Raw genomic sequence first — 12,678 nt, forward strand, 5'->3', positions numbered from 1 at the left:
TTTCTTACAAAGGAACATAACTTTGTCTTCCTGGGGGTGTTTATCAAACCACATCTATGTAGCAGATGTTTTTCAAGCATTTTCCATATTCTCTCGTTTACAACACCCTGGAACCCTGAGTTAATTATTAGTCCCATTTCGTGGTTGAGGAATCTGAAGCTCTGAGAGTTTGAACTTCTTGTCTAAAGTCACATGGTGAGGAAGTGGTAGAACTGACCTGGACCCCGGGTATCTGGCTCTGGTCTTTCCAATAGTGCCTCTTCAGTGGGTACCCCTTAAATTCTCAGGGGCAGGTGCTTTCTCCTCCTTTTCTGCCCTTTTCTTCAGAGCAAAACCACGTTATCCTAACTACCAAGCACAAGTCACAAAGGCTCTTATCTCTCCTTCAACAAAAGCCATTCCCTGCCTGGTTGATGAGGTCACCCTGCATTTTGCAGGGCATTTTGCAGGGTAGATGCCAGCTCGGGAAAGCCACGTAGATAAGCCAGTGGGTGGCTTGTGTTACTGCCTCCCTGATGGTTTGCTTTTAATTCAAGTCGATTCATTTATCTGAGATGAAAAAGGGAGAGGCTGATGCACACGCATTGAAAAGCAGGGAATGGTGCTGGAGAATGAGGCTGTGACTATTTGGAATAAGATCCTGGATATGAGCAGTGCTGATAGAGTAAATATGCAGGGAGCAGGGGGAGGTGTGTGCACTGACAACAGGAGTTTTAGCATCTGGCCCTCCTTGCTTCAAGGGGCTGGCGGGTACCCGGGCGGGGGTCGGAGGGCTGAGTGATGGCTCCCCATCCTCCCTCTTCCCTCTTGCTCCACGGGTGTAACCTTGAGGTGGGATCGGAGGGCTGGGTGGAGGGCTCCCCATCCTCTCTCCTCCCTTGTGCTCCATGGGTATAACCCCAAGGTGGGATCACAGGCTGAGTGAAGCCTCCTCATCCTCCCTCCTCCCTCCTGCTCCACGTGTGTAACCGCAAGATGGGATCAGAGGGCAGGGTGGAGGGCTCCCCATCCTCTCTCCTCCCTCCTGCTCCACGTGCATAGCCCCCAGCTGACTTACAGACTGTGGTACCCGCTCAACTGCTCAACTGCTTCAATTCCAGAACTAGAACTGCAGGGAAGGTGTTTCTGACATCCCTGGTTTTAATTACAAAGGGCCCCTTGAGACCTTATCAGAAATACTGCCAGCCTAGCCCTTTAAAAACTCAGGATATTGGATTCTCTATCAATGCCGCTCCCTGGCTGTAATATTGTACTGTAATTAGACAAGATGTTTCCTTTGGGGGAGACGGGGTGAAGGGTATGAAGGTTCTGTCTGTGTCATTTCTTAAAACTGCATGTGAGTCTACAGTGAGTTTTAAAAAGAAAAAGTTCCAGCCTGGGCAGCATAGTGAGACCTATCATCGCTACACATAATAATAATAATAATAATAATAATAATAATAATAATAATAATAAAATTAACCGGGTGTGGTGGCACACACCTGTGGTCCTAGCTACTTGGGAGGATGAGGTGGGCGGATCGCTTGAGCCCAAGAAGTCAGGACTGCAGTGAGCTGTGATTGTGCTACTGCACTCCAGCCTGGGCGCCGGAGCGAGACCCCTTCTCAAAAAAAGAAAAAGGATAAAAGAAAAATAATTTAAAAGTAGGGTCATTTAAATATGGCATACTCCAAAGGGGTCTTCTATTTGAAGTTTTGGGGAGCAGCTTATTTACTTTGTGTCTCACACTTTGTTAATATCCAAAACATACAATAATAGGGAACCGCTTGGGGCAGGAGGGGAATGAAGCACTGATTCTTGCTGCAGCATGGATGAACCTTGACGACATGACACCATGACACCAAGTGAAAGCAGACAGACGCACAAGACTACATCTTATATGATTCCATTGCTAGGAAATGTCCCGAATAAACAAATCTATGGAGACAGGAAGTAGATTGATGGTGGCCAGGGTTTGGGAGTAGCAGCGTTAGGAGGGAATGGGGAGTGACTGTAAGTGGGTACTAGGTTTCTTTTTTGAGTCATGTTCTAAAATTAGATTATTGCAATGGTTGTAAAGCTCTGTGACTAAACTAAAAGCCATTGGGTTATACCTTTTAAATGAGTGATTGCATAGCATGTGAATTATACCTCAATAAAACTGTTAAAAAAAACAGTAGGATCCTTTGACAGTTTTAATAGAAGTCATAATAAGAGGAATAGTCCTTTTTCAGAGACTGCTTGTAACTTGCAAATTCAGGCCACTGTCCTGGGGCATGTTCTTGGCTCTCTCATAAACCAGATTCACAGGCCTACCACGCAGACCGTGAGAGTGTTTCCAGTCACTCATCCTGAGGGAAGGAAAACCTAGTGTGTGCCAGGCATTTTGCCAGGTGCTTTTACCTACACTTTATTATGTAAACTGTTTGCGGCACTGCATGGTATGTGGTTTTACGCCCTTTTTTTTTCTCAATAGACAGTCTTGATCTGTTGCCCAAGCTGAAGTGCAGTGGTGCAGTCATAGCTCAAACTTCATCTCAAACTCCTGGGCTCAAGCAATCTTCCCCACTTAGCCTCTCGAGTAGCTGTGACTACAGGCACATACCACCATGCCCGGGTAATTTTTTTTTTTTTTTTTTTGTAGAGTTGGGGTGTCACCATGTTACCCAGGCTGGTCTTGAACTCCTGGCCTCAAGCAATCTGCCCACCTCAGCCTCCCAAAGTGCTGGGATTACAGGTGTGAGTCACTGAACCCAGCTCATGCCTTTTAATAGATGAGTAAATGGAGGTTCCTGGCTGGGTGCGGTGGCTCATGCCTGTAATCCCAGCACTTTGGGAGGCCGAGGTTGGGGGGAACATCTGAGGTCAGGAATTTGAGACCAGCCTGGCCAACATGGTGAAAACCCATCTCTACTAAAAAAAAAAAAAAAAAAAAAAAAAAAAAATTAGCCTGGCATGGTGGCACACGCCTGTGATCCCAGCTACTCAGAACGCTGAGGCAGGAGAATCACTTGAACCTGGGAGGCGGAGGTTGCAGTAAGCTGAGATAGTGCCACTGCACTCCAGCCTGGGCAACAAGAGTGAAACTTAGTCTCAAAAGAAAAAAAAAGAAAAGAAAAAAGAAATGGAGGTTCCTAAAGGCTAAACCACAGTGAGGGAGTACTGCAGCAAAAACTAGAATTTGGGGGCTCCTTGACCCCCAAACCCATTCTCTTTTCACTGCTGATATAGCCTGGTAGCCAAGACTGCCTGCCCTCTTACAAGGGCTGAAAGCTCAGGGAGGTCACCAGAGGAAAGGCCTGTGAGCTCTGTGCAAGTCATTTTCAGGCTTGTGTCCTCAGTGGGGACTCTGCTCCCTCCGGAAGTGAGTATGACATTCTGCCCTATTCCCTTGGAGCAGTTCTTCCCAGGAGAGCTTCAGTGGAAAGAGAACTGTGGGAAAACATGTGGAGGCTTTTCGTGGCACGTTTCTGAGTGTCACGAGCTCTTGAAGGAAGCATGTTTATTTCCCCGAAGTGCTCAGCTGTGTCTGGGTCCTGAGTTTTTCAAGGGTTTATAACCCCCAGAGCTGAATTTGGATATGCAAGGAAGCCATGGGATTGCAGCCAGGGAACGTGCTATTTCTTGTAAGTGATGATGCTGTTGTGTAGTAAACAGGCCCCTCGTGGTAAATGGACAGGAGTGAATGGAGGTGGAGGGAGAAGTTTTGGGAAAAGATTTGCATTCAGTTAATGATGCTCAAGGTAGTTCAAGGCAGACTCAGTAGCTCCCGGGTTGCTTAGTAGAAATGCAGATTACTGGGTCCCATTCTGGACCTGCAGCATCAGAAACTCTGGGGTAACGTATGGGAACCTGTGTTTTGTTTTTATTTTTTTGAGACAGGGTCTTGCTGTGTTGCCCAGGATGGTCTTGAACTCCTGGGCTCTAGCGACCCTCTTGCCTCAGCCTTCCAAAGTGCTGGGATTATAGGCATGAGCCACCACACCCGGCCAGAACCTGTGTTTTAATGAACACTGGAGATCATTACTGTGCACCCTGAAGTCTGAGGAGTCTAGCACCAGATGATCTGACGACACATCATTGGGATATGGAGTCATGGGTCCGGTCACCAGCCTGAAGTTGTCCTTGTCTGTCACCCTCCCCACTTTGTCTAAGGGTGAGTGGAACAGAGACAGAAAGTAGACTAGTGGTTGCCAGGGGCTGGGAGTAGCAGGCTAGGAGGGAGTGGGGAGTGACTGCAGGTGGGTACAGCCTTTCTTTTTTGGTGATGTTCTAAATCTAGATTGTGGTGATGGTTGTAAGGCTTTAGATGGCTTGCTTGAGCCTTGCAATGGGAATGAGCGCCTTGGCCTAAGGAGAAGGGAAGAACATCTTGTGGAGGAAATGAGCTTTTATTTTTTTTCCTTTTTTTTTTTGTTTTGAGGCAGGCTCTCGCTCTGTCACCCAGGCTGGAGTGCAGTGGTACAATCTCAGATCACTGCAACCTCTGCCTCCTGGGTTCAAGTGATTTTCCTGCCTCAGCCTGCTGAGTAGCTGGGATTATAGGCACCTGCCACCACACCCAGCTAATTTTTGTATTTTTAGTAGAGATGAGGTTTCATCATGTTGCCCAGGCTGGTCTCAAACTCCTGGCCTCAAGTGATCTTTTGCCACCAGATATTAAAAAGTATCAAAAAGCTGCTCTCTATTTAGTACTGATTGAGATGAATGGAGCAAAATAGCCCAGGAACAGAACCTGGTATTGTCTCTCTGTAAAGTATGCGTGAATTTAAAACATTATTAGATATGTTATCTAGTAATAATAATGATAAAGTATTTTTTAAAGTCATCATAAATCAATAGAAGGAAAGGATTATTCAGTAACTATGAGCATGTGGGTCTTAGTGTCACCAGTACTTATCCTTCTTCTTAGGAGGGATTTGTTTTTTTAATCTTAAAGGAAATAGATATGTTAAACATATCAGGCTTCCTTATTTACATTGGCTAGAGAGCCTAACTCTAAATTTAGCCAATGTATAAGACTAAATGTCAAGTATTTATCTATACAAACACACACATATGTACACACATGCATCCACATATACATACATGTATTTTACATGCACATATACACATATAAATACACATGTACATACATACACATACATACATGCCTCATTCCTGATTTTAGTTTACCATTATTTTTCTTCCGCTTTATCTTGCATTACTCTTTCTGGTTTATCACATTTTCTTGTATTTTATGTATCTCTATAAACCACCTTTAAACTTTTTGGGGGAAGAAAGTGGACTATAAATAAAGAACTAGAATAAGGTATAATATATAGAAAAAAGGCAGTGAAAATACACCCAAATTTGAAAAGGTTGATTTTGGGGTGGTGGTGGTAATGGGATTATTAACTTTCCCTAAAATTTTCTGTATTTTTGAAATTTTCTACTCAAAGAATCATATCATCAGAAAAAAATTATTATTTCTGCTCATTCCCTTTGCTGGCCAGTGAAAGGAATGCATTTCCACAAGTGAGGGTCTGGCAGAGCAGTGTTGAGGGGAGGGGTCTTTGCTGCAGCAAAAGCTGGTCCGGTTCCCAGGAGAGCCCCTCCTTTGCTGCTTGACCTGATTGCAAGTGGAATGTGAGAGCCGGAAGGAAACATTCCATCACTTATTTAGAGCATTCGTTTGGCTTTTCCCTGATCTAGGCATTCAGTACCTGCTCGGAGGGAGTTTACATTCTAGTCAGGGGTCAGACAGTAAATGAGTGAAACGGATTCAGAAACGATGCCACCCTGGGATGGTGACATATAGCCCCAGTGAGAAGGATGAGGAGATGCCCAAGTCAAGAGTGAGGGGAATGGGTTTCCAGAGAGAGAGGGCTGCTTGTGCACAGGCTTGGAGTTGCCCAGGGGTTGGGCAGGTCAAAGTGAAGAATGGCGGGGGGTGGCCATTGTGGGTGAGCAGGTGGGGGGATGGAGAGTACCTTGGAGAGATCAACTAGGACCGGATCTGACTGGCCAAGAGAAAGAGTTTGAATTGGACTCTAAGGATGGTAGACAGCTACTGAAGGATTTACTAAGGGGAATGGCAGTGTCTGATGAAAGGTTTAAGATCCTTCTAGCTGCTTCTGAAGGGTGATTTGTAGGAGGACAAGAGATGAAGCCAGGGGAATGGGTCGGGAGATTCTGCCCAAACTGATAGCTACACAGTGATATTTTTGTGGTTTTCTTTGTTTCTTTCTTTTCTTTTTTTTTTTTTTTGGGTGTTGATGAGGGGACATACAACTTAAGAAGAAAAGTTGGAATTATTTTGTCGAGTTTTCTATGTCAGCATTTTACTGATGGAATAAGCTTGCATTTAAACTGGACATCATTTTTGTTTTTATTAGGTAACATTATCTGTATTACAGATACCAGATATGCATGTATCCATTTAATTACATACACTAATACTTACAAAACAGTAAATTTTGTCAAAAGAAAATTCAGCTTAGATGGCCATATTGTATGTGTGTGTGTGTATATATATGTGTGTGTGTATATATATATATATATATATTTTTTTTTTTTTTTTGAGACAAGGCCTTGCTCTGTTGCCCTGGCTGGAGTGCAGCGGCACAATCTTGGCTCACTGCAACTTCTGCCTCCCTGGGTCAAGCAATTCTCCTGCCTCAGCCTCCCAAGTAGCTGGGACTACAGGCATGCACCACCACGGCCAGCTAATTTTTGTATTTTTAGTAGAGACAGGGTTTCACCATGTTGGCCAGGCTGTTCTCAAACTCTTGATTCATGTGATCTGTCTGCCTTGGCCTCCCAAAGTGCAACGGCTATATTTCTGACATATACAAAGCCAAGCCCAGTTGATCAGAATTTAGGAGTATCTGCAAGATTTTATCCATTTCAGAAATCTGAGCTCTCTAGCATTACATGGACTGATGTTTTCTTAGCTCAGAACTGCTTACCTGAGTGTAGAAAATCTAATATTTAGGAAGAATGATTCATTGCTTTAAGTGTTCAGTCCTGGTTTTTATTTCTATTGTTGCACAAGTTTGATCTGACCTTGGACAAATCATCTCAGTTTGTATTTTAGTGCTTGTGTACAGAAGATGGGTAGTAATAGTCCTGGTAATCCTCCTGCCATCATGTTAACTGGGCGAGAGCTCTCCAAGACCTAGGAGAGATAATAGCGGGTGCAAAGTCCCTGTGGTGGGAGGCAGCAGGTAGATATTTTAGGAGCTGAAAAATGGTCCGTGTAGCTGGAGGGCAGGATACAAGGGAGAGATGGTCCAGGGTCATGTTATAGAGGTAGGCCAGGGCCACACTGGTCGGGATTTTGCAAACCTTACTGGGGACTTGAGTCTTTATCTGAAGAGCAGGGGGAAGCCATTGGAGGATTTAAATCAGGGAATGACATAAGATTGATGGATATGCTGTCTCCTTTAATCCTCATAACAAATGTATGTGCTAGGTAATATTATCCCCATTTTAAAGCAGCACAGAAATTAGGGCAGTGGAGATTGAGTTTATCCCAGGACACCATGCGGGTGAATGATGGAGCTAGGAAACCAGCTCAGGTCAGCTTGCATCCAAAGTCCTCAGTCTTCCAGATCAGCCGACCTCCATAGTAATATAACAGTGACTGCAGTTTTAAAACACTTTGAACTCTTAAGATGAAAGATTTCCCTTAAATTACAAAGTGGTATTATGCCGCAGAAATGTGAGCGGTAATGAGAGAGCAGGTAATGCCCGGGAACTTTTGAAAGGCCCGGTCCATGTGGCTCTGCTCCAGCACCTTCAAGTTCCCTGCCATCAAGCGGGGGGCGTCTCATAAGCTGCTTTCAACACAAAGGAGGGTTTGGCTGCTCCCCAGCCATTTGACACTGCCGTTGTCCATAAGGACTCGTTGTCCGTGAAATGCACCCAATGCTTGAGCTTTCAGGGGTTTTGGGAAATCAGATCTGGGCAGTGCATGTGTGGTTTCGCTGGAGACATCATCCAATGCCAAGTTTCTACTTTCTGCTTTCTCCCTCTTGGATAATCAGCTGGGTTACATGGATTCTTAGAAGCTGGTTGTAGAGATCACCATCTCGATTTTGAACCCAAGAAGCCTTATTCAGGGTTCAAGTGGGAAAATACCTGCTGGCCCATGGCCCTTGAGGCTCTTGGTGATGACGACATATGTCTGTTTCTTTCTAGTTGACCACGTTGTTCCTGAGCCTGGGACAAGCCTGCTCGCTGCCTTTGACCAGTGGAGGGAATGGGCCGACAGCAAGTCCTGCTGTGACTACTCTCTGCATGTGGACATCAGCGAGTGGCATAAGGGCATCCAGGAGGAGATGGAAGCGCTTGTGAAGGATCACGGTAGGTTGCACTGAGTCAATGCCCTCTGCAGATGTTTCCACTTCAGTCCATCAACTGGCACAGCCCTGGGAAGAAAGTGATAATGCTTCCAGATCCCATTTGTGCCTCATGCCCATGCCTGCCCCTGGGAAGGAGAGAGGGCTTTGGGCCGCAGCTCATGCTGATTGGAGGTGGCCTTAGCCAGTGCAGTAACATAAGCCTTCATTGATGATAAGAGAAGATGAGGCTTACTGCTGCTGGGACCTGTTCTTAGGTGACAGCTGCTCACAGCTTATTGGTTTGTGAGCACCGTGCTTTCTAGCCAGGGTGGGGAGTTGAGGCTGCCGAGAGAGAGATTTACCCTCAAAAGATAACAAATACATATCTCAGTGAGGATTTGGCAGTCTCAGGAGAGTGTTGGGCAGCCCCTTCCTACAAACCTGGATGGATCTAGGATAGATTTGAGGGCTACAAGACACTTCAAAACTGAGTGACAACCTGAGAGGGCTTTCCCTTTCCCTGGAATTATTTTGGAGAACAAATTTCCAGGGATTGGAAAGATTCACAGAGAGGCAGGAGGAATCTTTACCACCTCAAGGTGCCTCTGGGACTCTTGTCAACAAGAACTTCGGGGGTTTGCGGGGAAGAGCCAGTCCACATCATCTTCCTGGGTCTCGTTGGGCTTGGCTAGAGACCAGATTAACTTCACTGGATCTTAGTGTTCAGGGAAACACCTATTGCTTTAGGGTTCTGGGACTTCCAGGCTCAGAAGCACCATGTGCTGTGAGTGACATGGCAAGAGGGAAATCTCTAGGTACTAGAATGATAGAAAATGCCCCGGAATGAAAAGCAAGAGTCTTGGGTTTATTTCTCTGATCTTCCACAGGCTAACTGTGTGACCCTGGGTAAATTGCTGAAATTTTATGGGTCTCAGTTTTTTAAACATTTCTCATATTTGAGGGTCTTGGACTAGATGTCCTCTAAGATTCTTTCCAGCACAAAGCTTCCACATAAAAGAAAATAGGTAACCTTTGACTTTTCTCACTTTTGAGCATGCAGAGACTCCAAGTGGTTTAGCGGTGGATACTTAGACTGAATCTGCTCCAAACCAGGCAGGAGGGTTACCATGGTAACTGTTGCCTGGCAACGGGAGAAGGGCCAGGATGTCCAGAGGCATTTAACTCAGGCAGCTCCCAGCACCCCCCAGGTGGCTTGAATTAAGCTCCAAGGCTGCGAGGTTGTCAGGACAATTGTTTAAAATTGTGATGAATGTTGGGCAGGGATGTTTGGTCTGGTGCCTAGGGAGGCAAGAACTCCAAGACGCCAGGATGAGAATTGCGACATCTGCTTGTTGAACTAATGGACCTTTTCTTACTTAAAAAATCATTTTCTTAAAAATCAGCATGGAAGGCAGTCTGTCTGCCAAAGAAGAGACATTTATCACAGTTCTTCATAGGCAGAAACTTCTAATTCATTTTCTTGTTACAGTTGCAACAGACTTGTTTGGTAGAGGCAGCTTAAAAAAATTAACTGTGGTAAAATAAATATAACATTAAAGTTACCATCTTAACCATTTTTAAGTGTGAGTGCAGTTCATTGTTTTAAAATACACTCATAACGTTGTTGCAACCATCACCACCCTCCATCCACAGGACCCTTTATCTTGCAAAACTAAAATACTACACTCACTCATTAAACACTAACTCCCCACTCTCCTTCACCCCAGTCCCTGGCAACTGCTGTTGTACTTTCTGTCCACGAAATTGACTTCTAGGGACCTCATACAAGTGGAATCATGTAGTATTTGTCCTTTTGCAACTGGCTTATTTCACTTACCACGATGTCCTTAAGGTTTCTCCATGTTGTAGCATGTGTCAGGGTGTCTTTCCTTTTTAAAGGCTGAATAATATTCCATTGTATGGATAGACCACATTTGGTTTATTCATTTATCAGTTAATGGAGGCTTGATTTTTGCTTCCACCTTTTGGCTATTGTGAATAATTCTGCTATGAACATGGATGTGCAAACACTGGCAACTTTTAATTTTGATATACTTGTAAACTTACAGGAAAATTATAAGAATACTAAAAAGCATCCTTGTGCATCTTCATCCCACATTCACTGGTTATTTTGTACTCTGCTTCCTTTACCATTCTGTGTCTCCATTTCTCTCCTCTCTCTTTCTCTGTACTGAAACACACACACACACGTACACACACAGACAGTACTATCAGTTTCTTATTCCCTTATTTGGTTATTTGGTTTATCTGTTAAAAGTGCACCTCTCTATTTTGTCTATACTAGGAGTAAATTCCTTCCTCGTGTACATGGCTTTCAAAGATCGCTTCCAGCTAACGGATTGCCAGGTAAGCAAGCTGGCTTTTCGAAAGAGGCACCCTGACATTTGGTACCTTCAGGCTGTGGCTGTGTGGGAAAGCAGTCTCCAATGTATGCATGTTTCCTAGCTTCCTGGGAAGTGGCTGGTGGATGCAGTTACTGATGTAATTGAGCCTCGAAAGAGAGTATAACCCAGTGCCCTGGCCCCCAGCACTGCCACTCCGCCACCCTGGATCTGAGGCTCTGCCCAGCACGGCGTGTCTGGGAGTGGCACTCAGAACCTCCTTAGCAAACCTGGTGCAGAGCCAGGTGTCATCCAAGAGCTTCTCACTCCTGGTCCACGTCCTGCTAAGTTGTACTGCCTCTGTTAATTTCTGAGGGGTCTTTCTCCATCAAATGTGGCCAGAAACATTGCCCTCGTCATGTCAAAAAAAGCCAGGCTAATAGAATCGCCTAGGTGTCCTGTTTCTCATCCCAGAAATGCTGCTGGCGGGGAGATGATTATCCTTGTGAATAGGAAGATGGAAGTCCCTGTCTCTGATCCCACCCTTGTCTCTCTCTCAGATTTATGAAGTACTGAGTGTGATCCGGGATATTGGCGCCATAGCCCAAGTCCACGCAGAAAATGGTGACATCATTGCAGAGGTACAGGGCTTGCTTTTTCGTCATTTCTTCATCACCTGGAGGGTGAGAGCCAGGCTCAAGAAAGGGAGGCGACATCTGTAGCTTAACACCAAGGTGGAAAAGGAGAGGGACCTGGTGTTCCCTTGCTGGAGCTCTGCTCAGTCTCACCCATGACGTGAATGCCAGTGACACATGTGCCTCTCCGTGTGTGCCACAGAACATCTAAGTCAGTTACCATTGCAGAGAGAGGCCATTTCTCTCGGCGCTGTAACGCAGCTGCCTTGGGTGGGCTACGGGAACCCTCACATCACACACAGGCATTTTACACCGTGGCTGAGGGTGGCAAATGCACCAGCCGTCAGCATCCCAGGGAACAGCTGAATGGATTTTGGGAGGCTGTAACTGATCCATCCTGCTCAGACGGGACTGGGAACAGGGCAGCGAACTCTTCTCTTCATGAGGTCTTGGGATGAGGGTAGAACGATCGGCAGTGGTAATTTTCCATCTTGCCCAGATAACTGCATGCCTGGGTCTCTGCCATCAGAGCTGTGCAAAATCCACTCTCCCTCACAGCCTGGCTTTCTCTAAACATTGCAGGAGCAGCAGAGGATCCTGGATCTGGGCATCACGGGCCCCGAGGGACATGTGCTGAGCCGACCCGAGGAGGTGACTGTCCACCAAGCGGAATGCGTGAATCAGTGTCCCCTGGGCACTGCGCAGAGCCGCAGGGAACCCACTTCCTGCTGTTGAGAAGGGGGCTTCTCTGATGCTGACTGTGGTCTTTCTGAGAAGCTGTGGGTCATATGTGTGTCTGTCTGTCTGTCTACATAGGCAAAGTGAAGTGTTAGATTGCTCCTGAGGGTAAGGTGGTATGGACTGTTTTGCCAGAAGATTCCTCTTTCTGTCTGTAATTCTTCAAGCCCTTGCTTATATAGACACAAACAGTTCTTCATTGGCATCCTGCAGTCTAGATTTTAGTGGTTCACAACTTATGGTTTCCAAGATCTTACCAAAATTCACCAAAACATAGTTGGAAGGATGGAAAATCTCTTCTAAATGCCTAGAAGGCATATGAGGAATTGTAAGTTTTTCCAAGGTAACACTGCACAGTATATCACATGATACGCAGAGTCTGGTAGACAGAACCTTTTAAAATTGTAGAGGGAAGATTCAGAGCAGGGGCCTGTGCTGGCTCAAAGGTGGAGGCTCACCGTCTTGGTGAGGTGTGTGAGTTCGAAGGGAGGGTGCACATGTCTTAGGTGAACCTGTGTTCATCAGTTAGAATTTGTGGCTGTGAAATACTTTTCAGAAGTTGGCTCCTTAATGACAGGCTGGATGTCGGGCTCTAGGGGCCCTGACTAGGGAGCAGCCTGCAGCTTTGAGTGAAGCGTGCAATGGGGGAATCTCCAG

At 45.6% G+C, this 12,678-nt stretch overlaps 1 protein-coding gene across 2 annotated transcripts in view; it reads left to right on the top strand.

The window, feature by feature from the left end:
* The window catches only part of DPYSL2 (dihydropyrimidinase like 2), a 122,423-nt gene that overhangs the window by 80,160 nt on the left and 29,585 nt on the right, over window positions 1-12,678 (top strand). For both annotated transcript variants that reach the window (XM_003272890.3, XM_003272889.2), the window contains exons 4-7: window positions 8,164-8,328; window positions 10,612-10,673; window positions 11,209-11,289; window positions 11,866-11,934. In XM_003272890.3, the coding sequence (XP_003272938.1) occupies window positions 8,164-8,328; window positions 10,612-10,673; window positions 11,209-11,289; window positions 11,866-11,934 (377 nt within the window). The remainder of the gene's footprint in view (window positions 1-8,163; window positions 8,329-10,611; window positions 10,674-11,208; window positions 11,290-11,865; window positions 11,935-12,678) is intronic.

The sequence above is a fragment of the Nomascus leucogenys genome, chromosome 8 (assembly GCF_006542625.1).
Source record: "Nomascus leucogenys isolate Asia chromosome 8, Asia_NLE_v1, whole genome shotgun sequence".
Lineage (NCBI taxonomy): Eukaryota > Metazoa > Chordata > Mammalia > Primates > Hylobatidae > Nomascus > Nomascus leucogenys.